The 27771-nt window shown below is 37.5% G+C and overlaps 1 protein-coding gene across 7 annotated transcripts in view; it reads left to right on the top strand.

The window, feature by feature from the left end:
• Window positions 1-27771, top strand: part of RXFP1 (relaxin/insulin like family peptide receptor 1) — a 122794-nt gene that overhangs the window by 63966 nt on the left and 31057 nt on the right. For 5 of the 7 annotated variants that reach the window (XM_008052444.2, XM_008052445.2, XM_008052443.2 and 2 more), the window contains 5 exons: window positions 3438-3509; window positions 7948-8019; window positions 13000-13071; window positions 13161-13232; window positions 17888-17962. In XM_008052444.2, the coding sequence (XP_008050635.1) occupies window positions 3438-3509; window positions 7948-8019; window positions 13000-13071; window positions 13161-13232; window positions 17888-17962 (363 nt within the window). Of the gene's footprint in view, window positions 1-3437; window positions 3510-6972; window positions 7040-7946; window positions 8020-12999; window positions 13072-13160; window positions 13233-17887; window positions 17963-27771 lie in introns of those variants that run through there. The other 2 variants (XM_008052447.2, XM_008052446.2) reach the window with 1 other exon arrangement.

Below are 27771 nucleotides of genomic sequence, written 5' to 3'. Positions count from 1 at the left end.
CTTGGGCCAGCTGTGGTGGCTCCTGCTCTAATCCCAACATTTTGGGAGGCTGAGGCAGGAGGATTGCTTGAGGCTAGAATTTGAAACCAATCTGGGCAACAAAATGAGATTCCATCTCTACAAAAAATAGAAAAAATTAGCCAGACATGGTGGTGTGTACCTGTAGACCCAACCACTCAGGTAGCTCAGGCAAAAGGATCACCTGAGACCAGGCGTTTGAGGCTACAGTGAGATATGACTGTGCCACTACACTCTAGCATGGGCAACAGAGTGAGACCCCAACTCAAATAGAAAAAGAGAGAGAGAGAGAGAGAGTAACGGGTCACTCAGTGGAAATTTTCTACAGGCATTTGGAGATGTAGGACTAAAGCTCAAAGCTTTATGTCTACAATATTTTATTAGTTAAAAAAAATAAGCCAATAGTCCAAGTAATGTTTATTGAATTTGAGATTTTTAGAAGAAATTTCACATAAATGCTAATGATCAAAACAGGCAAACATAGATAGATATTATTATTATTTATACGTTGTTCTACTTGCTTAGCATTTACTTTGACTATTTGAAAGTTGATTTTAAGATTCTGGGATTTAATCACTAGAATGACATGATCCAATAGTAAGAGCATTCCTTGTAAAAGCTAGAGCTAGCTTTGACAATAATGGTAAAACAAGGCAGTTTCTCTCACACACACTGACACTTTGTGAAAAATCAAACTTGTAATATCAATTTTGTAAATATAAGGATTTATTATATTAAAAAGTATTTTGTTTTGTTCTATTCTATAAGAATAATACCATCTACCTTTTCTATTTCAATAGGATGTTATGGAAATATAAAAAGTGCTGTTTGTAAAAATACTAACTGTCCTTTAGAAAGAAGGAGCCCACACGATCACAGTGACTCACTGTGGTTTTAACCTCATGAACTCAAGCAATCCTTCCAACTCAGCCTCCCAAGTAACTGGGACTACAGGCAGCCACCACCATGCCTGGCTAATTATTTTCTTTTTTTGTAGAGATGGTGTCTCACTTAGTTACCTAGGCTGGTGTCAAACTTCTGGGCTCAAGCAATCCTCCTGCCTTGGCCTCCCAAAGTGCTAGAATTATAGGCATGAACTACTGTGCCCAACCAAGAGCCCAACTTTCTAAGAAACATTACTTAGGAGTTTTTTTTTTTTTTTTTTTTTTTTTTTGTTGGAGTCTCACTCTGTCGCCCAGACTGGAGTGCAGTGGCCGCTCCCGGCCACCGCAACCTCGCCTGCTGGGCTCCGGCGATCCTTCCGCCTCAGCCTTCCAAGTAGCTGGAATTACAGGCATGCGCTACCACACCCGGCTGATTTTTTGATTTATTGTAGAGATGAAGTCTCGCTGCCCAGGCGGGTCTCGAACCCGCGGGCTCAGGCAATCCACTCACCTCAGCCTCCCAAAGGCGCGGGATTACAGGCTGAGCCACCGAGCCCGGCTCACTTAGGAGTTTTTAAATGAGCCTCCTTCCCTCTAGAGTATCTCTTTCTACTCAAATGCAATTAACCTCTTCCTTTTGAGTTCTCTCAGAGAACCTCATTTTTTGTCTCTCTCAAGTATATGAGACATCCCTCCATGTGCTTTAGTGACTGGAGTCCTGGTCTCCACCTGAAATGAGAAATGTATAAGCTCTGTAGGGACCTACACCACAGTTTTCCTGTATAGCCTCCAAAATTTCCAACAGAGAATAATAATCTCTAAATAAATGGTTTTGAAATGAATTTATAAGTAAGTAAATACAATAAAAATAAAACAAACGGATTCCTTGTTGACCCCTGGGCTGTAAGATTGAAGTTATTATTCAAAGAAAAGTTTCTATTTATAGACAAAGTATATTATTTGTCATCCAAATAGAGTTCAAACTTATAAAAATGTCCCTCTAAACAGGAACTTTATCTTTTTTTTTTTCTAAAGTGCAAAGAGCAGACATTCAACACATTTGTGGAGAAAATGAATGAATGAATGAACATATTTTTAAGAACACATTAAACTTTAATGTGACTCCTTTTATCAAACCCAACTATTTAGCAATTTATCTTACACGATACATTTAAGCAGTTATGAAGCAGAATTTGGAATCTAAGCCAAGTAAGAATCATTTGCAGAAAAGGGATTTTCATTAGCTAATATATGGAGGGAAAGAATGATCGGTAACAGCCAGCAACTGAGGGATTTCAAGAGAGGTTACTAGCTTATCAACCTTTAATAGTCATTCATTTAAAAAACCATTAAGTGGTGGAGTTTTAATACTACAGATATACTGTATTTGTATGTATCTGTGCTTTATAATTTCAAAAGTAAGTGGATTTTTTTTGTTTATTTGTTTTTTCAGGGGTTTTTGTTGTTGTTTTGTTTTGTTTTGCTCTTTTAGAACAAGTTCTAACCCCCAGTGAGAATGCATGGTCTGCTAGACTCTACAACAGTGTTTAGAGTCCAACAGTGTATTCTAGACAGTCTGAGAAACTCTTTTCTCTAAGAAGGATTCATTACCAAGTTTAATCAACACTGGTTCAAAAATCTAAATATTTGTTACTGCTTATTGTATGACACTATCTTAGCCTGCATGACAATGCAGTCTACTGCTCAATTTATAAGTATCATAATGTGTATTGATAGCACCATTTTGTTAGAGATCACCTAAATCAATCGTCCCTTTCGCAGTTACAGATACTGACTTGGAAAGATCATGTGTGGCTCATGCAAGGAGCCCTGGCCTCATTGATACTGATTTTTCACTTGTTTGATTTATTTTGTTTCTCTTACAGTATACCACTTTTCCACCAAAAAAAAAAGAAAGAAAGAAAGAGAAAAGAATGTTTGGGCCCTTTGCAATATAATACAATTATGTGGATCTGGTCTGTGTCAAACTGCTTATTTAATTGTGTTACAAGAGAAAAATCTTGCTATACAACTTATTGGAAATTGAAGTGAAATCACTTATTGAAGAAAAACGGTTCAACTATATGTATCTTGACAGTTTCCTTCATAACTAATTCTAAGATGGTAGAATATGAGCAATGGAATATTGAGGAATGGAAAATTATGTTCTTGAGTATGGTTTAAACAGAAAACAGTATTTTTATTGTCACTCAAAAACTAACATGGCTTTTGATGTTTGTAAAGTAAAAATAGAAAAAGAATATAACTGAAAATAAATTTTTCCCAGTTCTATTATTTTTAAAATCTTTTGTAAGAATTATATTGCTGTAATTAAGAAAAAGATCTTTAATAGTACAAAATCAACAATAAGACCTAGTTCAGATGATACTATAAATATGAGAGTGATATCATGAAGTAAAACGTTTCCTGAAGGCTAGTGTCAAAGTAAATCATTTTCTAATTAATTATCCATATTGCTGTAGTTTGCAAGTAAAGAAAAAACAACTTTGAAAACCAACATTTAATTTATTTCAGGTCTCTTCAGCAGAACTTAATAAGAAAACTTCCGTCTAATGCCTTTGAGAATTACCATGATCTTCAGAAACTGTAAGAAAAAATTTAATTCTTAGTATTAAAATTGACTAGTATTTTTTTGACATATAAGTTTCTTCCCACTTTTGTGGAGACCAAAACTCTGAGGGGAACCCAAAAAAATGGAATTATTTTTTGGAGGGCAGGTCCCTTTTAGTACAGGATTCCCCCACGAAGTACATGTTTTAGGAATCCATTGGTTTCAGTGTACCAGTTAGCGTTGTTTGGCTTCGGTGATTTTTTGGGGTTTTTTTTTGTTTTTATTTTTGTTTTTGTTTTTTGAGATTCTTTCAATGTGTTTGTCCATTTCATGATGGGTAATTTACAAGCACAACTCCCCACATTACACTGAGGTTCAGCAGTTTGGTTTTTACCAAAAACGGCAACTTTTTTTGTTTGCTTGTTTTCCTGGATGAAAAATGTCCTCAAAGGCAGGGGTCCCCAGTCCCCAGGCTATGGACCGGTACCCATTCAGGGCCTGTTAGGAATCAGGATGCACAGCAGGAAGTGAGCAGCAACGAACAGAGCTCCTGTCAGATCAGCTGCATTAGATTCTCCTAAGAGCATGAACCCTATTGTAAACTGCACATGTGAGGCATCTAGGTTGTGTGCTTCTTAGGAGAATCTAATACCTGATGATTTCTACACACCCCTACCCTCCCAGGTCCGAGGAAGTAAAATGGTCTTCCACGAAACTGATCCCTGATTCCAGAAATATTGTGGCGATCACTGCTCAAAGGGAAATGTTTTGCCCCTGTGGAAGAGTTAAAACAAAAAACAGCAGCACTAAAAGGCTTCAAAATTGTTGAATTTAAAAACTGTTTTGAGCAGTGGAAAAAGCATCTTGGTAGGTGTATTGCATCAAACAGAAAGTACTTTGAAGGTGACTGAGGTGTAAACTTGTAAGAATAAATACACAATATTTTATAAATAAATTCTGGTTTTGGGGGGTCCTGCTCATATACCACTGCTCACTACTAACTCCTCTTGAGGGAATTACTTTCCTGTTAGCTGGAGATTTCCAGGTGACATTTTTTTCTGAATAGTTCTAGAAGCTTCTCTAGAAAAATCTCAGACACCTGTCTCCCCCAAAAAAACGGGAGTGCGTGTGCTGTGAATCCTCCTACCATATTCCCCCAAAATGGAAATATGCAGGAGCTTTTACCCTCTGCATTATTCTAGAATAGGTCACCTCAATGCCCATCTTAGAGAAAGATTACCTTTTGCCAGATCTGCCATCAAGATGTGACAGTGAAGAATTTTCTTCCCTATGTTTTTAAATCCAGTCTCTACCTAAGATAGCAAACACTGTGTTCAAAACCTCTGAGCATGTTGTTTTGAGGCTTTGACTCCATTTTCACATCTGCCATGTAGGTTGAGCTTTATTTCACAGTTGAGTGGTGTCTGACATGCTAGCATCCCTTCAGTTTGGGGTCTTATGTGCATTCTCAAGGTCCACAATGGCCCAGGTGGTGTTTACCTGTTACTAAGGTCAAGTTTGTGACTAAATTATATTGTGGTATGCTTGAACTCTTGGGTTCATCTACTTTGTACCTAAATCATGCTATCTAGAAAAATCTCAGAATTCTATGCTTTATTTGTTTATACCTATATTAGTTTTAATCTTGCTTTTATGCTAGAGAACCTGGTTTAAAAAATACATATCTGTAAATTTAATTAAGATCATGATGGGATTAGAACAGAATCAGAAGAAAAATAAATCTACTTCATTCAAAGAAATGTTCTAAAGCCCAGATATCCTGCTGACAAATATATTTCATGGTTTGAAATGAAAATGACTATCAGAATTTTTTCTGAACACGTATGAACCAAAAGAGAAGAAATTTTCAAAATTAGGCCTGATACAAAAACTTCAAGAGGATACTTTCTTATTCTATTTTCTGATTTCTGGAATCTGAAGAATTTTCTGACCTGTATGTCCACATGATTTAAAGAAGTTAGTTTACAAATAAATATCCAAAAAAATACATTTAAAAAAAAAAAGACTGGACACAGTGACTCACACCTGTAACCTCATTGCTTTGGAAGGCTGAGGTGGAGGGTGGCTTCAGGTCAGGAGTTCAAGGTCAACCTGGACAATATAAAGAAACCCCATCTCTATAGACAATAAATTAAATATTAAAATTCCAGTTTATGTAACACAGTAGTTTAACATTTTTGCACAATACATCTTGAATTAATTCTTGAATGATTCATCTCTTCCAAGTAGCAAAACGATCAAAATAGCCTAGTTACAAAAAAATTCTAATGGTTATTAAAGGTATAGTTTGACTCAACCCCCAGGCGATGCAGCCTATTGCTTAGTAGATCATTATGACTGCTAGAAACAAATAAATACAAATTTAAGTCTTTCTGTGTAATAGTGAGAAAGATGCATTACATGATTGGGCCCACAACATATCATCAGGTGCATAATAAATTTTATAATAACATTTCTCAATTAAGGCCTGGCACAGTGGCTCATCCTGTAATCCCTGCACTTTGAGAAGCCGAGGGAGGAGGATTGCTTGAGCTCAGGAGTTTGAGACCAGTCTAGGCAATATAGTGAGACCTTCTCACTACATAAAATAAAAAAAAAATAGCCAGATTTGGTGGCACACACCACTCTGAAGCCTGAGACAGAAGGATCATTTGAGACCAAGTGTTTGAGGCTGCAGTGAACCATAATCGTGCCACTGCACTCCAGCCTAGGCAACAGAGTAAGACCCCAACTCAAAAGAAAAAAAATCACAATTAAAGTTGTTTTCTTGCATGTTAGAAAAATAGGGAATCTCTTTAAACCAAAATTACTATTAACTAAAAGTTCATTTATGAGGGGGAACCTCAAAAAACTAGAATTTATTTATAAAAATTTGTGTATTTATTCTTACATGTTTAAATTTCAATTAACTTCAAAAAAATACTCTCCATTTAATGCAATATGCCTACCAAGTCACTTTTTCCACTGCTCAAAACAGTTTTTGAACTCTTTGATTTTGATACCTTTTGGTGCTTCTGTCATTTATTGTTTCACTTCTTCTACATTGGCAAAAATGTTTCCCTGTGAAAACTTTTGTCATCGAGGAAACAAAAAAAGCCACTCAGGGCAAGATCAGGTGAATAGGGAGGATGGAGCATGGAGATTATGCTGTTTTTGGTCAAAAACTGCTGAATACAGCACGTTTTGGGCAGGTGCACTTATAAATCACATATCATGAAATGGGCAAACGTGGTGAAAGAATCTCCAAAAAAAATTTCACTGAAGCTGAATTGAGCCTCTCACAGCAATGCTAGCTGGTACCCTGATGCCCATGCATTCTTAGAATACCTAGTGGGAGAAGCCTGTGCTACCAGGGCCCTGCCTGCCAAAAAGATAATTTAGGGGGTTTTGGAGTCTCCTTTGTATATTTATCTCTCTCTTATTGCTTCTGTATTTTATAACAAATTATATATAAACTTCAGGACACCCTTAAAAGTAATGGTAACTTGCACTCAGAACAAGAAAGCAGGCATGAAGTCTTTGCTTTCTCCTTTCCACAACTGGGGCAAGGATATTAGATGTACAAAACTTTATAGGGCCACTCACTATGCAGTAGCTTATACTGTAGTTCCCACTTCAGTTTACCTCTTTGACTCAAGGTCAGACGTCCCATATTAGTTAACTGTATAAGCTTGTCTTGTTATTGTCCTGTATAAGTTGTCTTGACCTTCAAGTTTAATTTATATTCTTCTAGTTTTGCTTCTTTTTTCTCCTCTCTCTCTCTCCCTTTCTCTCTGTGTCTGTCTGTCTCTCTCTCTCTCTCTCTCTCTCTCTCTCACCATTTATTCTCCTTTTAAACTATCCCCAAAGACTTTTGGGACATGGCTTGGGGTATCAAATTAATACAATTAAGGTTAACTTGCTTGGCAGATTTGTGATTAACATGGATTATGGTTTAGGGCACCAAAGATGTCATATACTTGTGGTTTTTCTGGCACTGTGTTGAGCACTTAAAATTTGAAGAATTATCGCAAGAGATGCTAAAAAGTCTGACTTCTAGGCCTATCTGATTAGTTAATGCATACTATGCATTAAAATTTTATTCTTAAAGAATTCAAATAGTGAATTTTGTCCATTATCTGTTCACCTTTATAACAAGGATTTCTAAAGCAAAATCAGACTAATCATACATAAATTTAATAGCAAAATAAAGTGATGTGATACCCAGCACCACAGAATTATTTTGTAATGTTTACCTTCTTTTAAATTTTTTTGATTTTTAGTAAACTATACATAACATAAAATTTACCCTCTTAGCCATTTTTTAAGTCTATATTCAGAGACATTAAATTCGTTCACATTGCTGTGCCTCCAGCACCACCATCCATCCACAGATGGATACAAGGGAAACCCAACTCTTCTTGCAAAATTGAAACTGTTTCTTATGTTTCCCTTTTAATAATCATTTTACAGGTACCTGCAAAACAATAAGATTAGATTCATATCCATCTATGCTTTCAGAGGACTGCACAACCTCACTAAACTGTAAGTATCAGTGTCCACGAATTTGCTTATTCCATGGTATCCTGAGAGCCTGACCCATTCTGATCCACACCAACCTTCCTGCCCAGGGCAGTGCCAAGGAGCTGTGCAAATGAGGTTGAAGCAACAGTATGGCATCATGGCTGAGGATGTGGAATTGAGAATCAGACAGGCTTCAGTCTGAGTTTTGACTGAACCACTTACTATGTGTGTGACTTTGAACAATTTCTTTTCCTTTCTAAGCATCAGTTCCCTCTACTGTGAAATACAAATTATAATAGTACCTACCTCGGGGTTATTAAAATAAACAAATGAGAAAATCTATGGGACACATTCAGTACTGTGCCTGGCACATAGTGAGAACTCAGTGTGTATTAGCCATGGTGACAGGAGTGATAATTGAGTGAGCTTAGTCAAAGTGAGAAAGGTTGATGATATTTGTGAATAAAAAACCCAAAGACTTCCCCAGTTATTCAGCCATTCTTGCTTCACTAATCCCACTTTTATGAAGATCTAAAGCACTGTAAGTTTTAAAAACAAAACTGTTTATTGTGGGAAAATATGCATAATGTAAAATTTACCATTTTGACCTTTTTAAAATTTTTAAACTATTTTTTAAGAGATTTTTATAAAAGCATATATATATATATATTTTTTTTTTTTTTTTTTTTTTTTTTTTTTTGAGACAAGGTCTCACTCTGTCACCCAGGCTGGGGTACAGTGGTGCAATCATTGCTCACTGCAGCCTTGAACTCCTGGACTCAGGGGATCCTCCTGCCTTAGCCTCCTGAAGAGCTGGGACTACATGTGCATGCCACTATGCCTGGCTAATTTTTGTATTGTTTTATAGAGACAGGGTCTCACTATGCTGTCCAGGCTGATCTTGAATTCCTGGGCTCAAGCAATCCTCCCGCCTCAGTCTCCTAAAGCACTGGGATTATAGGTGTGAGCCACTACACCTGGCCATTTTAATCATTAAGTATATGGTTCAGGGACTTTAAGCATATTCATATTTTTGTGCAACTATCATCACCATCTACCTTCAGAGCTTTGTCATGTTCCCTGACTGAAACTCCATACCTGCTAAACAATAGACCCCCATTCCCTTCTCCCCATTTCTTCCTCTCCCCATTTTCCTCTTTCTGACTTCTGGTAACCACCATTCTACTTTCTATACTTATGAACTGACTACTCTAAGAACCTCATGAAAGCAGAATCATAAAATATTTCTCCCTTTGTGTCTGGCTTGTTCCACTCACATAATGTCTTCAGTGTTCATATATGTTATAATGTGTGCAAGACTCACCCTTTTTAAGGCTGAATAATATTCCATTGTGTGTAAATACCACATTGTGTTCATCCATTCATCTGTCAATGAATATTTGAGTTGTTTCCACCTTTTGGCTATTAAGAATAATGCTGCTACAAATACGGGAAAGCAAATATCTGTTTGAATCACTGCTTTTAGTTCTTTTGGGTATATACCCAGAAGTGAAATTGCTGGGTCACATGGTAATTCTACATTTGATGTTTTGAGGAAAATCCATACTGTTTTCCATAGAAGCTGCACCATTTTACTTTCCCACCAGCAGTACACATCCACATTCCTGCCAACACTTGTTATTTTCTGGTTTGGGTTTATTTGTTTGTTTATTTGTTTGCTTGACAGTAAGTATCCTAATGGGTGTGAAGTGGTATCTCATTGTGCAAAGCTTTTTAAAATAGACTTTCTCAAAGTTCCATTTCATTGAGTTCTATGAAGCAGCCTCCTCGAAGAAGTAACTAGAAGGCAATAGAATCAAAAACCACATAAATAAATAACTCCCTGTATTTCCATTTTCCCCCTCTTGTTTCCTACCTCACCTTGTTCTTTATCCTAACCCAAAAAACTCATTCCAGTCAGATTTTTAGCTTATGTATCAGAGTTTAAGGATTAAGTCAAGAAGACTCCTCACAGTCTACTGGCAAAATGGAGACAGCCACAGGAGCCTCAAAACCTTCACGGTAACCACGTTAGCCATGTCCTCTTCCCTTCTACCCCATCCCTGCTCTTCTGTGTCTTAGCAAAGCACCCCAAGTCAGTATTAGACTCATGTTCATCAGGCTCCTGACTATCTTTCTCTCCAGGAATCTTTTCAAAACTTGATTTAATGTTCAATGGATGTGGAGGGAACACTCAAACGGTACTGCAGAACTGGGGAGTCCATGTGAAAATGTCCTCCATCCTTTTTGTTTTTTGTTTGTCTGTTTAAGTCAGGGTTTCACTCTGTCACTCAGGTTGGAGGGCAGTGGCATTATCATGGTCCACCGCAGCCTCAGCCTCCCAAGGAGCTGGGACTACAGTGCATGCCACCATGCCCAGCAATTTTTTTTATTTTTTATTTTTATTTTTCTGTAGATAAGGGGTCTTGCTATGTTGCCTAGGCTGGTCTCAAACTCCTGGACTCAAGTGATCCTCCCACTTCAGCCTTCCAAAGTGCTGGGATTACAGGCATGAGCTACTGTACCTGGCTTTTTTCACAGTTTTTTAAAACAGCTCTGGAATATTGTTTGAGTATTAAAGATGCCACATACTTCTAGTTTTTCATAAATAATCATTAGATACATGTTCTGCATTCATCCCTAAGTATTCATTAAGCCTTAAAGAGTGCAAGTGCTTCAGGCAGACACCATGAGGACATAAAAAGGTAAATCAGACATGTGACCTTTCTGCAGCGCCTTAATATTTCAAGGAACATTGGGGGAGGCATGGTACTTGTGCTCTAGAAGCTTATGATCTAAGACAGGAAAACGATGCCAACATCAACAATGAGAGAACAATTTTTCAAAAGCACTTAAGTCCTAAACTTATGTTGCTCAGACCAGAACTGCTTTTCAGTTCATTTTGGGTCCAGAGCAGTGAAAGATGGCTCTGAAAAGTAAAGAGGACTGGGCCAAACAGATGAGACCAGAAACAGTGGTGGATCAAATGTCTTTTACCTGGATGGTTGTTGTTGGCTTAGGAGAGAACCTGCCAGAAATTCAGGAGAGGTGTTAAAACTGTTTCTTACCCCTTCCTGTGCCCACCTGAGCTCCAGGGTTCCAAAAGAGGGAAGAACGTGTCTCTATCAGGGATGTCATCTCTTACCACCCCTAAAGTAAAAGTCACTACCCCTAAGGACAGCACAAGTCAAACCTGGCAGGGGAGAGCAGAGTCCTGGCAGGAGAGATTTTATAGACTGTCAACTCTTAGATATGTTAGAGTGTAGAAAAGAGAGAAATCAAGGTGAGCCATATATCAGTGGAAGCTTGAACTATGCTTACATATGAATCATAGGTGGAAAGAAAAAAGAAGAGGGAAGAAATTGGAGTTCAGAGCATGAGCAGAGCCTTTGCTCTGGTAAATAAAGTGTATTGGTATTTACGGCAGGCATTGACTCAAATCTTCCAACTCTGGGAAGTAGGTACTGACATGATCCCCATTTTAGAGTCGGGGAAGCCGAGACTTACAGGAATGCATTGTGTGCTCAAGGTCATGCTGTTAATAAGTAGAAGAGTCAAGAATCAAGCTGTTTGATAGCTGACTTATTGCAATGAATCGCTACTCTGAAGAGCTTGAGACAGGAATGAACATGACAGGAGGAGGAGCTGATACAACAGAACAGAGAGTCAGCTCACCTTGCAAAGAATGGGAAGTCAAGTTGGCTGGGTAAAGCGGGGTCAAGTTCTTTAGCAAGGCAAACAATACCCGTTTTTCTAGAACAGGACTTCAGCCGCTCGTCTCCCGTCTTATCACAGCCCCTTGGGATGAGGCCCCACTGAATTACCTGGTGTTTCCTTAACTCTTGACTCTCTTATGCCTCTTGCTTTTGTATAAGCAATTTCTTCTGCCTAAAAATAGCTTCAGCCCATTCTTTGCTTTGTGAATTGCATGTCTTCACTCAAGACTTGTCTCAACTGTGCCTCCTTTAGTAAAGACTTCCCCATCTTCTCATTCCTCCACGCTCTGGTCCCTACATCAACAAAGCCAGGTGCTTTCTCCTCTGCAATGGCAAATCAACCCTATTATACACTTCCCTCTGTCGTCCCCGTGTTGCACAATAACCTGTTCACATGCTTTCTCTCCTCCTGACTCAAAGAAAGCAGCGACAGGCTTAGCACAGGACCTAAGAGTGGGTACTTAAAACAAGTTGATGAATAGATGGATAAATAAGTAGATTGATTGACTAATTATGGGGAAATTAAGGTTGGGTGTAGAGGCTCACACCTGTAATTCCAGCATTTTTGGAGGCCAATGTGGAAGGATTACTTGAGCCCAGGAATTTGAGACCAGCCTGGGCAACATAGCAGGACCTCGTTTAAAAAAAAAATCAAAAAATTAGCTAGGCATGGAGACGTATGCCAGTAGTCTCAACTTGGGAGGCTGAGGTAGAAGGATCGCCTGAGCCCAGGAGGTAGAGCCTTTGGTGAGATGTGATTGTGCCAGTGCACTTCAGCCTGGACAAAAGAGTGAGACCCTGACTAAAAAAAAAAATTAATTATGGGGAAATTAAAAGCTAGAAACAGCCAGTCACAGTAGCTCAAGTCTGTAATCCCAGCCCATTGGGAGGCCGAGGTGAGGAGATTGCCTTAGCCCACAGGTTCGAGACCAGCCTGGGCAACTTGACGGGACCTCATCTCTACAATAAAAATCAAAAAGTAGTCAGGCATGGTAGCACACACCAGAAGGATCTCCTGAGCCCAGCAGGTTGATGCCAGGCTGGTCATGAGTGTATGTGCCACTGCACTCCAGCCTGGGTGATGGAGTGAGACTCCAACTCAGAAAAAAAAAAAAGCTAGAGATGATAACATAAGCAATAGGAACCTTGGAGATTCAAAGGCAGGGAAGTGGCAAGATAAGAATGATATACAAGAACATTTAAGACAGCTGATCATTGTTTTACTTTCCTTATTGTAAAACATCAAAAGGGCACAAATTTATTGTAGCCATTTTTTCTTTTCCAGGTATCTCAGTCGAAACAGAATAACCTTCCTGAAGCCGGGTGTCTTTGAAGATCTTCACAGACTAGAATGGCTGTATGTTTAATTTATGTGGCATTTTATAGTATTGGTTTTTAGGTTCTAAAGATATAGAAATGAATTAATTTTTTTCTTCTGACTGGCAGGATAATTGAAGATAACCACCTCAGTCGAATTTCCCCACTAACATTTTATGGACTAAATTCTCTTATTCTCTTGTAAGTACTAAACTACAGCAAATATCTCAACTGCAGGAAAAGACATAAATATAAATTAATGCTTAAATTTAGTAACACTACATTTGGAATTGTTAAAATCTTAAAAAGCCTTTTCAACTAAAAACCCTCTCTTAATCATATTCTATAAAGCTATTTATAGTTTTAACAATTTTGTAAGATTTTCTGTCTTGTAGAACACCATCCCATTAAAAATATAATCCAGCTTAACTATCATATTTTACTGAAATATTCTTAAGCTCATCATGATTGCTCTATACAGGCATACCTGAGAGATATTGCAGGTTTGCTTCCAAACTACATAATAAAGTGAATATCACAATAAAACAAGTCACACAAATTTTTCCCAGTGCATACAAAATTTGTATTTATACTATACTATAGTCTGTTAAGTAAATATAATGCTGTTGTACATACCTTATTTTATGTACATCATTATTGCTAAAACGTGCTAGCAATCATCTGAGTTTCAGTGAGTTTTCAGTGAGTCATAATCTTTTTGCCGACGGAGGGTCTTGCCTCAGTGTTGATGGCTGCTGACAGATCAAGCTGGTAGCTGCTGAATGTTGGGATGGATGTGCCCATTTTAAAAAATAAGACAACAATGAAGCTTGTCACATCGATTGACTCTTCATTTCGCAAAAGCTCTCTCTGTAGTGTGCAATATTATTTGATAGCATTTTACCCACATTAGATTTTCTCTCAAAATTGGAGTCAACTCTCACAAATCTTACCACTGCTTTATTAACTAAGTTAATGTACTATTCTAAATCCATTGTTATCATTTCAGCAATGTTTGCAACATCTTTACTAGGAATAAATTCCATCTCAAAAAAACACCTTCTTAGCTCATTCATAAGAAGCAGCTCCTCATACGTTCAAGTTTTATCATGAGATTGCAGGAATTCAGTTACATCTTCAGGCTTCACTTCTCATTCTAGTTCTCTTGCTATTTCTACCCCATGTGTAGTTCCTTCCTCCACTGAAGTTTTAAGCCCTCAAAGTCATCCATGAGAGTTGGAATCAACTTCCAAGCTCCTGATAATGTGAATATTTTTACTTCCTCCCATGAATACCAAATACTTGTAATGGCATCTAGAATGGTGAATGCTTTCCAGAATGTTTTTAATTGGCTTTGCCTAGATGCATCAGAGAAATCACTATCTATGGCAGCTAGAGCCTTACAAAAGGTTTTCATTATTATTATTATAAAGATGTGGGGTACAATTCAGGGTTAGATATACAAACGTTGATTATGCAGGTACCCTTGTTGATGAAGTATGCCCCTCCCTCCCCTAGCAGTTTCCCTCAACTGCCAATACCACCTCCCCTCCTCTGACAGTTTCCCACCACTGCCAATTCCTTTCTTATAGTATTATGATTATTGTTCAAGGTCCACTTATGAGTGAGAACATATGGTACTCTGTTCTTTGTTTCTGTGATAGATCACTGAGTAAGATCGTCTCTAAATCCATCCAAGTTGGTGCAAAGTCCTTATGTTTGTCCTTCTTTATGGTTGCATAATATTCCATTGTGTATGTATACCACATTTTTTTTTATCCAGTCCAACTTCGAAGGGCAACATGGTTGGTTCCATGTTTTTGCTATTGTGAATAGAGCTGCAATAAACATGCGTGTGTAGGTATCTTTTGTGTAGAATGATTTGAGTTCCTCTGGGTATATTCCCAATAGGGGACTTGCTGGGTCATATGGAAGGTCAATATCTAGTTCTTTCAGAAATCGCCACACTGTCTTCCAAAGAGGGTGCACTAGTTTGCATTCCCACCAGCAGTGTAGAAGCATTTCTTTTTCTCTGCATCCTCGCCAGCATCTCTTGTTGTTTGTTCTATTAATGATGGCCATTTTTACTGGGGTTAGGTGGTATCTCAATGTGGTTTTGATTTGCATTTCTCTGATGATGAGTGAAGCTGAGCACTTTTTCATGTGTCTGTGGGCTGCCCATACATCTTCTTTAAGAAGTGTCTATTCATGTCTTTTGCCCACTTTTTAATGGAGCTGTTTATTTTTTGTCCTTTCGGCGTGTTTGAGTTCCTTGTAGACCCTAGATGTTAGGACTTTGTCAGATATACAGTTGGCAAATATTTTTTCCCATTCTGTGGGATGTCTCTCTGCTCTCTTGTTGGTTTCTACAAAAGGAATTTCTTAAATAATAAGATTTGAAAGTCAAAATTACTCCTTGATCCATGGGCTACTGATTGGATGATTGTGTTAGCAGGCATGAAAACAATATTAATCTCCTAGTACACACATCTCCATCAGTGCTCTTGGGGGACCGGGTGCATTGTCAATGAGTATTAATATCTTGAAAGGAATCTTTTTTCTGAGCAGTGAATTTCTTTTTTCTTTTTTTTAAGTTATGGAGTACAATTTAGGGCTAGGTATACAGACGTTCATTATGCAGATACCCTTGTTGATGACGTGTGGCTCCCCTTCCCCTGGCGGTTTCCCACTACTGCCAATCCCTTTCTAATAGTATTGTGATAATTGTTCAAGGTCCGCTTATGAGTGAGAACATGTGGCACTCAGTTCTCTGTTTCTGTGATAGATCATTGATATGATAGACTCTAAATTCATCCAATTTACTGCAAAGTCCATATGTTTGTCCTTCTTTATGGCTGCATAATATTCCATTGTGTATAGTACCATGTTTGTTTTTAATCCAGTTCAGTTTCAATGGGCAACTGAACCATGGTTGGTTCCATGTGGCTGAGCAGTAGATTTCAACAGTGGGCTTAAAATATTTGGTAAACCACGTTATAAACAGATGTGCTATAATCCAGGCTTTGTTGTTCCACTGATAGAGCACAGGTAGAGTAGATTTGGTATCATTCTTAAGGGTTCTATAATTTTTGGAATGATAAATGAGCAATAGCTTCCACTTCAAGTCACCGGCTGCATTAGCCCCTAACAAAAAAGTCAGGTTGTCCTTTGAAGCTTTGAAGCTAGGCATTGATTTCTCCTCTCCAGCTATGAAAGTTCTGATATGTTTTTTTCATCTTGGTGAGAATTTAAAGATGAAACATATCAGTAGAAGGCTGTTTTATCCACATTGAAAATCTGTTTTTTAGTGTAGCCACCTTCATCGATTATCTAGCTAGATCTTCTGGGTCACTTGCTGCTGCTTCTGCATCAGCACTTGCTGCTTCACCTTGAACTTTTCTGTTATGGAGATAGGTCCTTACCTTAACTTCATAAACCAACCTCTCCTAGCTTCCAACTTTTCTTCTACAGCTTCCTCACTTCTCTCAGGCCTCATAGAATTGAGGAGAGTTAGAGCCTTGCTCTGGATTATTCTTTGTCCTAAGGGGTTGTGGCTTACTTAATCATCTGTCCAGATCACTCAAACTTTCTTCAGATCAGCAATGAGGCTGTTTTGCAGATGAATGTATTAATTGGAGTGGCAGTTTTAGCTTCCCTAAAGAATTTTTCCTTTGCATTGATAACTTGACTAACTAAAAAGTTGGTCTAGGCACAAGAGGCCTAGCTTTTGATCCATCTTGGCTTTCAACAAGCCTTTCTCTCTAAACTTAATCATTTCTGACTTTTTGTTGTCATTGTTGTTGGAGTCTCACTCTGTCGTCCAGGCTGGAGTGCAGTGGCACGCTCCCAGTCACTGCAGTCTTGACCTGCTGGGCTCAGGCGATCCTTCCACTTCAGCCTTCCAATTAGCTGGAACTACAGGCACACACCACCACGTCTGACTAATTTCTTTTTCTTTATTTTTTATTGTAGAGATGAGGTCTTGCCAAATTGCCCAGGCTGGTCTAGAACCCATGGGCTCAAGCAATCCTCTCACCTCAGCCTCCCAAAGGCGTGAGCCACTGCGCCTGGCCATTTCTGACTTTTCATTTAAAGTGAGGGATTTGTGGTCCTTCCTTTCACTTGAACATTCAGAGGTCATTTTAGAGTTATTATGTGGCCTAATTTTAACATTGTTGTGTCTCAGGGAATACAGAGACCTGTGGAGAGCAAGAGAGTTAGGGAATAGCTAGTTGGTGGAGCAGTCAGAATACACATAACATTTATCAATTAAGTTTGTCATCTCATGTGGACACAATTCATGATTCCCAAAACAATTACAATAGTAACATCAAGGATCACAGATCACCACAGCAGATACAGGCACAATAAAAAAAATCTGAAATATTGTGAGAATTCCCAAAATGTGACACAGAGACATGAAATGAGCATATGCTGTTAAAGAAATGGTGTCGATAGACTTACCCAAAACAAGGTTTCCACAAACTTTCAATTTGTAAAAACAAAAAGCAATATCTGTGAGAGCAGTGAAGCAAGGTACAATGAAACGAGATGTGCCTATATTAATATTGGTAAAGAAAAAAATTCTTTTAAAATCGCCTCCTTTTCTGTACTTATTGTTGAAGGGCTCAAACTTTTTTCAGTTACTAACATTACTGCCTCCTCCATTTAATAACAACTATTTGTCAACATTTTATTACTATCTGGATTTAATTATAATAGGACTTAACAGAGAAAAATTCGAGGGAGGAGGCAATTAGTGGACTTCCATGGTTTATAAAGATAATAATATCATGTCTGACTTAAGATGAGAAAAGAACTAAAAAAATGTGACTTCCTTTTTTTTTCTTTTTCAGAGTCCTGATGAATAATGTCCTCACCCGTTTGCCTGATAAACCTTTTTGTCAACACATGCCAAGACTTCATTGGCTGTAAGTTACTGTATCTTTTTCTTTAAAAGTCAATGAAATTTTCTGTGTTGTCTAATTCATTTTAGATATCAGGGTTTTTTAGGTTTTTCTACATGATATTGTTAATATCATATCACATTTCCTCAAAATGCTTTAGCATGATTTTTATATTACACAGCTGTATTGTGCAAAGTAACTTCTCTAAATTCTCACCAAGATGAAACATATCAAAAAAAAACACTTTCGTCTGGGCACAGTGGCTAATACCTGTAAAATTCCACCACTTTGGGAAACCGAGGCAGGAGGATTGAATCCAGGACTTTAAGATCAGTCTAGGAAAAATAGCAAGACCTCATCTCTACAAAAAAAAAAAAAAAATCAGACAATTAGCAAGGTAGGATGGCACATGCCTGGAGTACAAGCTACTGGGGAGGTTGAGGTGGAAGAATCGCCTGAGCCCAAGAGACTGAGGCTTTGGTGAGCCATGATCCTTGCCACTGCACTCCAGCCTGGGTGATAGAGTAGGACCACGACCCAAAACACACACACACACACACACACACACACACACACACACACACACACACACACACTTTGAAGCCAGGAAGAAGAAAGACAAAAGGAAAGTTGTGGTATCTATGTAACATATCCCCTTTTCCACGTTGATCCACTCACCTGCCACTTTGGTACAGAAACACTAAGTCATTTTAGTTGCACCCTTAAATTTTGAATGATGAAGATATGATATTTAGTGCTTATTTTTTAAAGCCTAGTTATGATAGAAAACATTCCGTGGAATCTTTTACACAGCAGTTTTGCTTGTAGTAATAAGCACCACTCCACTATTCAGAACTCAATTATCCAGTAAATGTGCCTACTAAGAATACAGGTAGAAAATAAAAGAACAAGTACCAAAAAACCATTTAAAATTGCAGTCAATAAACTACACATGCAGTATCACATGAAAAGTCCCTCTGTCTCTTATTTTGTAGGAAACTCTCAAAAGTTGAGTGATAGATTTCTAAGCTCACCACAGATTAGGACTGCCAAATTAAAATAAGGAGGAAAGGTTAGAGACAGAATCATTGATTGTAGTGAGAAGTGACAACTATCAGTCTGATAATAAAGCCCAAACAAGAAATGCTATACGAAGCAAAGGTAGTAATTCAAAACATTCTAATTAGAACCCCTTAGGGAAAAGAAACATCCTGAAAAGTCACTAAGTCCAGCAGACGTTCCTGCATGACAGTTCAGTACTATACATTGATGACAGTCTAAAGCGGTAAGGGAAAGGACAAATTAAGTTCAATATCCTTCACTGCAATTGAATGCTTGTTCAAATTACTACATTAGCAGCTATTGCATGCTCAGTAATCCCAACTTAGCAATGAAGCACAACTGGTCAAGCATAAGTAAATTAGCAATTTAAAAATGTGGACACTGAGCCCAGGCACAGTGGCTCAATGCTCACACTCATAATTCCAGCACTTTAGAGGACCAAGGCGAGAGGATTGCTTTGGTTCAGGGGTTTGAGATCAGCCTGAGTAACCTAATGAGACCCCATCTCTATTAAAAAAAAAATTAAATTAATAAAAATAATAACAATAGTAAAAGAAAGCCACAAGGCAACATTGCTCCCTTTCTACCAATGAGAAAGAGCTTTTCAATCTACAAAATTATAATTGTCTGGACCCCACCCGAGGGCTACAGTTGTAAGTAGCCAAGTAAATTGAATTCTAAGGAATGTCAAGAAGTGATGGGACATATATATTATTTCACCTTCGGCAGAGCGGAGGTTAAAGAGTTGGTTGTCATAAGAGCAGGCATGAAGGAAACTTTTAAGATGTTAATAAACTGGTAGGTTACATGTGAGCCAGTGTAACACTTTAGAATAACTGGGAACCCCATGGGCAAGGGAACATCAGCTACCTTTAACAGGCTCTTTTCCACTGGTCTCCACAAGTGGAAAACTAGGAGCAGGAAAGGAAACCCGAGAGTCCTCCTTGTAGCACATAGGCCCCAAACTCCACCTTCTTCCCTAGGATCTTCCTCTTAGGGAACAAAAGCAATAAGCCACTGGGAGGGGGACAGAAAATTCTCCTGCACTAGGGACAGACAAAGATCTATTGCTTCCAAAGGAGAGGTAGAAACTAGAACATTCTGCTCCAGAGAAGGAGCAGAAAAATCTCTCCTGCCCAGGATCCTGCCTGATACAAAGCAGTGGTTAGGGCCTACTTGGATCAGGGCAGAAAATTCAAAAGCATTTGGCTTCTGGGGGAGGGGGAATGTCAATGCTGAGAAAGCCCCATCACAAAAGTCCATTGTCAAATTATAAAGCAATTAACAGAACCAGACCCAGCAATAACTCAGATGTTACAAGTTCCAAACAAAGGTATTAAAATATTTAATGATAATAATTTAATAAGTCAAATAATATAATGGAAAATGTGGATGATATGCATAAACATAAGGAAAATATCACCAAAGAGATGGAAACTAAAAAAAGAGAATCAGAAAATTATTCAGGCCAGGCACTGTAACTCATGCCTGTAATTCCAGTGCTTTGGGAGGCTGAAGCAGAAGGATTGCTTGAGCCCAGAAATTCAAGATCAGCCTTGGCAACTTAGTGAGACCCTCATCTCTATGTAAAAATTTAAGAATTAGCTAGGTATGGTGGCACACACCCATAGTCCGATGGAGGATTGTTTGAGCCCTGGAGTCTGAGACTGCAGTGAGCTTTGATCATACCACTGTACTCTAGTGTGGGTAGCAGAGTGAGAACCTGTCTCTTAAAAAAAAAAAAAAGCAACAAATTTAGTAGCAGATTGAACACAGTTGAGGAAAAAAAAATCAATGACCTTGAAGATAACTCATAGAACGCTTTCAAATGAAACAAAATAAGAAGAGTCTAAAATATAGACTGAACATAGAATCCAAAAACTCAAGAATAATATAATTGTCTGACAAATGTGTAAATGGAGTCACAGAAAAAGAAGAGAGGAAGAATAGGACAGAAGAAATATCTAGAGAAATAATAGCCAAGAATTTTCTTAAATTAATGTGATAAAACAAACCAGAAAGCTAAGAACTTCAGAACAACACATGCAGGAAAAAACTTGACAAATCATAGTCAAACTGCTGAAAACCAAAGATAAAGAAAAATACCTTAAGGAAACCAGAGAAAATAGAAACACTGCATACTGTAGAACAAAGATGAGAAATGTAACAATAACTTTGTTAAAAAAAAGCCAGAGGGACAGTATAAATATTAGGGGGAAAAGGCTTTAGAATAAGGACTATCGCCAGATATAAAGAGAGATGTCATATGGTGATAAAAGGATCAATTAAGCAAGAAGACATAATTCTAAATGAGTAAGCAGTTTCAAAATATATACAGTAAAAATTACAGAACTGTAAAGACAAATGACTAAAAGTCAAGGGATGTTACTTAAAACTAGCAAAGTCACAGATTAGATAGATAGATAGATAGATAGATAGATAGATAGATAGATAGATAGACAATGTGATATTCCTAAGATGAACACTGATAAAAAGCATATAATTGACGAAAATTGTATGGTGGAAGTGAGGTAGAGGAGCAGAAGGGAAGACAATATACACTAATTTTATCATATCTTATAATAAGAATTAAATAGTATTGTCAAAAGAAAGAAGACATAATGCATTGGGTAAATTTATAATTATAAAGGTTACCAATGGAATATACAACCCTTTTTAAATATCAGAAGAAATAAATTCTTTAAATATCATTAGGTTAAGATAAATATTGTACAAAAGGTCTTTTAAACTTTTTGTAATGATTTAAAATAGCAGACTAAGGTCAAATATAATAGTCATATTGATAAACATAAGCGAGCTAAATTCATCAATTAAAAATATAAGAGACTGGGCAAAGGACCTGAAAAGACATTTATCAATGAATACAAACCAATGGCCAATAGGTATATGAAAAAATGTTCAGCATCACTAATCATCAGAGAAATGTAAATTAAGCCCACAATAAGATATCACCTCACACTGTTAGGATGATTATGATGAAAAAAGACAAGAGATAAGTATTGGCTATTGGCGAGAATGTAACAAAAAGGGAACCTTTGTTCACTGTTGATGAGAATGTAACTTAGCACAACCATTAGGAAAAACAGAACGGAGCTTCCTCAAATAATTAAAAGTAGAATTACCATGTGACTCAGCAATCCCACGTCTGCATATATAGCAAAAGGAAATTAAATTAGCATGTCAAAGCGATAGCTGCACCCCCATGTTCACTGCAGCATTAGTCACAAAAGCCAAGATATGGAAACGACTTAAGTGTCCGTCAACAGATGAAGGGATACAGAAAATATGAAATATGTACACAAAGGAATACTAGTCAGCTTTTAAAAAGGAGATCCTGTCATGTATGACACCATGTATGACCTAACTTATATGTGGAATATAAAACAGTCAGACTTATAAAAGTGGAATATAGAATGATGGTTTCTGAGTTGGGGGAGAAGCGATGGTCAGTGAGAGGATGGAAAAGATGTTGGTCCAAGGACACAACATCTCAGTTAGGAAGGATAAGTTCAGGAGACCTATTGTGCAACACCGTCCCTATATTAATAACCAGGTGTTGTGTACTTGAAATTTGCTAAGAAGATAAATCTTCAGTGGTCTCAACACACACAAAAATAAGCATGTGAGGTATGTTCATTAGCCTCATTTGGCCATTCCAAAATGTATACATATATCAAAATAATCATGTCGTAAGCCATAAATGTGTACAATTCTTTTCCAATTTTTTAATTTTTAAAAATTTATTTTATTTTAAAGATGTGGGGTACAATTCAGGATTAGGTATACAAGTGGTCATTGTACAGGTAAAGTTTGAGCCCCTCCTTTGGACCCTACTTTGCCTGGTTTGAGAGCAGGTACCCTTATTGATATTGTGTCCCCACCCCATCCCAACAGTATCCCACTACTGCCAATCCCTTTCTTACAGTAGTATGGTAAATGTTTGGGATCCGCTTATGAATGAGAACATATGGTACTCAGTTCTTTGTTTCTGTGATAAATCACAGAATATTATAGAGTTTAAATCCATCCAAGTTGCTGCAAAGTCCATAATTTTGTTCTTTATGACTGCATAATATTCCAAGGTGTATATATACGAAATTTCTTTTATCCAGTCCAGTTTCGATGAGCAGCACCTTTGGTTTCATGTTTCTGCTTTTATAAATAGTGCTGCATACTATAAGAAAATGACTGATGGTACTGGGAAACTATGGGGGGGAGGGGGATGGGATTAACAGTAGCAAATATCTGTCGGGGGATGGGAAAACACCTCTTATCAACAGGGTGCCTGAATGAAACGTAATTGTACACCTAACCCTTAACTGTACCCCACAAAACCATAATAAAAAATACTGATTAATGAAAAAATAAAAAATAAAAAAATAAATAGTACTGCATTAAACATGCATGTGCAGGTATCTTTTTTGTAGCGTGATTCAAGTTTCTCTGAGTATATTCACAGAAGAAGGATTGCTGGATTTTATGGAAGGTCAATTTCTAGTTCTTTTAGGAATCACCACATTGTTTTCCATAGAAGTTGAACTAGTTTGCATTCCCACCAATGGTGAGGAAGTGTTCCCTTTTTGTCACATTCTCGCCAGCATCTGTTGCTTTTTGTTGTATTAATGATGGACATTCTTACTGGAATTAGGTGCCATCTCAATGTAGATTTGATTTGCATTTCTCTGATGATTAGTGAGACTGAGCACTTTTTCATGTGTCTGTTCTGCTCGTATGTCTTCTTTTGAGAAGCATCTATTCATGTCTTTTGCCCGCTTTTTAATGGAGCTGTTTGTTTTTTTCCTGTCAATTCACTGGAGTTCCTTATAGATTCTGGGTGTTGGACCTTTGTCAGATACATGGCTTTCTATTTTCTTCCACCCTGTGGGTTGTCTTTTCACTCTCTTAATGGTTTCTTTTGCTGTGCAAAAAACTTTTTAACCTTTAAAAAAATTTTTTTAAAGAAAAAATATTTTCAAATTGACTTAAAACGTAAAATCTAATTCAGCACTATTTACCAAAAACTACAACTACAACTAAACAAATAAGTAAGACTGAAAATAAAAGCTCGTCAAAATATGCCATTTAATTTAAAAATTGTGATTGATACACATACACACACACATAGTGGAATACTTTTCAGCTTTAAAAACAAAAAAGAGGTCCTGCCATTTGCCATTTGCTACATGAATACACCTGAAAGGACATTATACTTAGTGAAATAAGCAAAAGACAGAAAAATACTGCATGATCTCACTTCTATGTGGACTTCTTTTTAAAGTTGATACATAGAAACAGAGAGTAGAGCTGTGGTTATGGTGGGTTAAGTAGGGAGATAGGGTGAAAGGGCACAAAGTTTCAGTTATGAGATGAATCAATCTACAGCTTTAATGTACAGCATGAGAACTATAGTTAATAATACTGTACTGCTTGCTGGAAATTTGCTGAGAATAGTTTAGGCATCCTTACCTTACATGCAAAAAAAGGTAACTATGTGAGGTGATGGGTGTTAGTTTGCTAGACTGTAGTAACGTTTTACTATGTATATGTGTATCAAAACACCATGTTGCAGCTGGGCGCAGTGGCTCACGCCTATAATCCCAACACTTTTATAGGCTCACGCCCATAATCCCAACACTTTGAGAAGTCGAGGTGAGAAGATTGCCTGAGCCCACAGGCAACTTGGTGAGACCTCATCTCTACAACAAATAATAGTAATAATAAAATTAGCCAGGCGTGGTGGTGTGTGCCTGTAGTTCCAGCAGCTTGGAAGGCTGAGGTGGAAGGATCACCTGAGCCCAGCAGGTCAAAGCTGCAGTGGTCATGAGCATGCCACTGCACTCCAGCCTGGGTGACAGAGTGAGACTCCAACTCAAAAATAAATAAATAAATGAAGTCCCACATCTCAGGAACTCCCTCAATTCTGGGCAAACCTAAATGGTTGGCAACCCTATTAAAAACAGAGTGGCAAACAAGACCAAGACAGTCTCTGAGCTTATGGACTTTACAGTCTAGCAGAGGAATCACTGAATATATAATTATGAAAAAATATATATATTAAAAAATCATGTTGTATATCTTAAATATGTATAATTTTTTAAAGTATGCCATGTAGGTGCAAACCAAAAGAAAACAGGCATTATATTTTATCTAAGTAGGTGTAATTCTGGCTAATTAATATGCATTAAACAACATAAAGAAGGACATTTTAATGCTATACTGCAATTTCCAATAAAACATATTATATTATGAGTATATATGCACCAAAGATATTCATACTGCAACAAAAACAAAAGAAAAAGTAGACAGACATTAGCAATAAGAGATAGTCCACCACCTCTCAGTACATAAAAGATCAAGTAGAACCAAAAAAGTATATGGAGAAATAAATAACATAAGTAATGAGTTAACTCTAGTTGATGTATATCAAACTGCAATGCCCCTTTTCAATAACAGAACTGATGTATTTGGGACAGCAGTGTGCCTAGCTAAAATACTACATTCCCAGACTTCCCCACATATAGCCTATGTCTAAATTCTCACAGGGAGGTAAAAGTACAGTGTGGAATTTCTGGGAAATCTCCTTAAAGAGAGAGAGGCAGACCCTTAATTTTCCTTCTTTCTCCAGAAAAATGTGAATATGCTGATTCTAGCTTTAGCAACATCTTGTACTATGAAGACAAAGACATGTGAACAGTGACTAAGAAAGGTCTTGGGTTCTAACAACTTTGTAAAACTACTGGACCGGTCCTGAACTGCCCAACTGTAGATTTTTTTTCTCGGGGCGCGGGTAATAAAACCAACTCTGTGTTTTATGCTATTATAGTTGGGTCTGTGTTATATGTACCTGCACCTAATCTTAATAGATATGAACTTGAAAGCAAAGAATGCCCAAAGAACATTCACCAAAATTGACCATATATTTTAGGACATACACATACACAAACCAAACTCAAGAAAACAGATGGAGGGATTAGCCTAAAGCAAGAGAAGGGTCATCTCTTCCTCTGAGACTAGAAGGAGACCAGGTGCACATGCAGGTAAGTTTATAGATGTCGGCAGAAAGTCAAGGACTCTTCCCTCCTTCGTCACCTCAATTTTCTCTGTGAAATAGGAGCCAGAAATGTTTAAAAGATAGGGGAGAAAGTAAATAGAGGGTAAGAAGATTAGCATGTTTTGGATGTCACTAAGAGATAAAATAGGAAGTTGAGAGGGAACAAGCAAAAACACTGATTTTGTTTTTTGTTACTGTTGTTGTTCAAATTGAAGAACTAAAGTTTTCATCTTCATCCAGTTCGACAATGTATAAAGGGAAAAATAAAATGGTTATGTTTAGAGGATCATTAATAGTGAGAAAAATGGTGGTATAGACATGCAGTAAGAAAAATATTCCAACTATCTTCGAGCTTAGAGCTAGGGAGCAAGAAGCAATTGTTTGGAGGTTTTGCTGATGGTGGGTGTTATTTTTCCCTTTTCTCTTTTCCTTTTTCTTTTCTTTTTTTGCCTCAGTCAATGTGTATGCTGCAAATCAGATCCCTGTGGATCAAGGAGTAAAACCCCTAGTTTTAGGAAGTCAAAGCAAATTTACAACTCAAGATTAAAATATAAATGCAAAATTAAACAGACAATTTAATCAAATATCCCTAGCTTGTGCCTCAATGTGTGCCTCTCTTTTATTTTTGCAAATTAGTGCTAACTAATAATTTTGCCAGCTTAGTAGAAAACAAAGTTACAGAGGTACTAAACAAGAGTATTAACTCACCTTACTAAGAGTATTTTGTGAGCATTTTGTGAGAGCATCACCACCTGGTGGTAGATTCATGGTAATGACTAGCAATAAAACAGGATAGGGAAATGGCCAACTGTCATTGACAACATACATTATGACAGGACAAAAGCCTTGGCCAAGGCTGAGACCAAAAAAAGTAGTGCTATGAGTGCTTAGCTTCCAACTTAATACAATCACAAAAATTTTTCTTTAGAAGGATGATCTAGAGTCAAGATGTAAAATTCTAATATAATACCCCATGAAGTACAGAAACCTTGTCTACAAAATTATTGAGATATGGCATATTGCCTCTGCTAAATACATTATTCACCAGATACTATAGATTGCTAGAGAGGCTTAAATTGGGCTTAGATTTGAAATCTTTTGTGCCCTTCAATTAGTAAAACAAATTTTGCAACCTGATGCAGCATAGAGAAACCCCGATATAGTCTACAAACTGACTTCAAATATATTTTCTTATATTGCTCTTCATGGTATAAATATATCCCCATATTCTTCAAGTGACTTGATTTCTTGATCCCTTACATCCTGGTCTTCCAGATCTTTCAGATATATTTTGATTTGTCAACATCTGTTTTTAATACAGGACCTAAAATAAAACTGACTACCCCACATGTAGCCCAGCCAGTAGAATATAGGCACTTCTATTAACACTCATGTTTCCCTTGCAGATTTTTAAAAGCTGCATCATACTTCTATTCATTTGTTTTAGTTGCAATTATTCCTGAAAAGCTTTTTGTTATGTGGTGATCAGTAAACTGAGTGTTGGGACAGACCGAGTAGATTTAAGGGCTAGCATTTACTTTTGAAAGTCTATCTCTAACCCTCAGCTCTCTGCCTTCACTCTATAAACTTCCTCTATATACCCACTTATATAAGAAGAGGGACATGGTCCTGTGTAGTGTTTCACACCAGTGAGTTCGAGACCAACCTAGCAACATAGCAAGACCTCATCTCTACAAAA

Source organism: Carlito syrichta, unplaced genomic scaffold (assembly GCF_000164805.1).
Source record: "Carlito syrichta isolate Samal-C Ts95f unplaced genomic scaffold, Tarsius_syrichta-2.0.1 Scaffold274453, whole genome shotgun sequence".
Taxonomy (NCBI): domain Eukaryota; kingdom Metazoa; phylum Chordata; class Mammalia; order Primates; family Tarsiidae; genus Carlito; species Carlito syrichta.
This window is presented reverse-complemented; position numbering and strand designations above follow the sequence as displayed.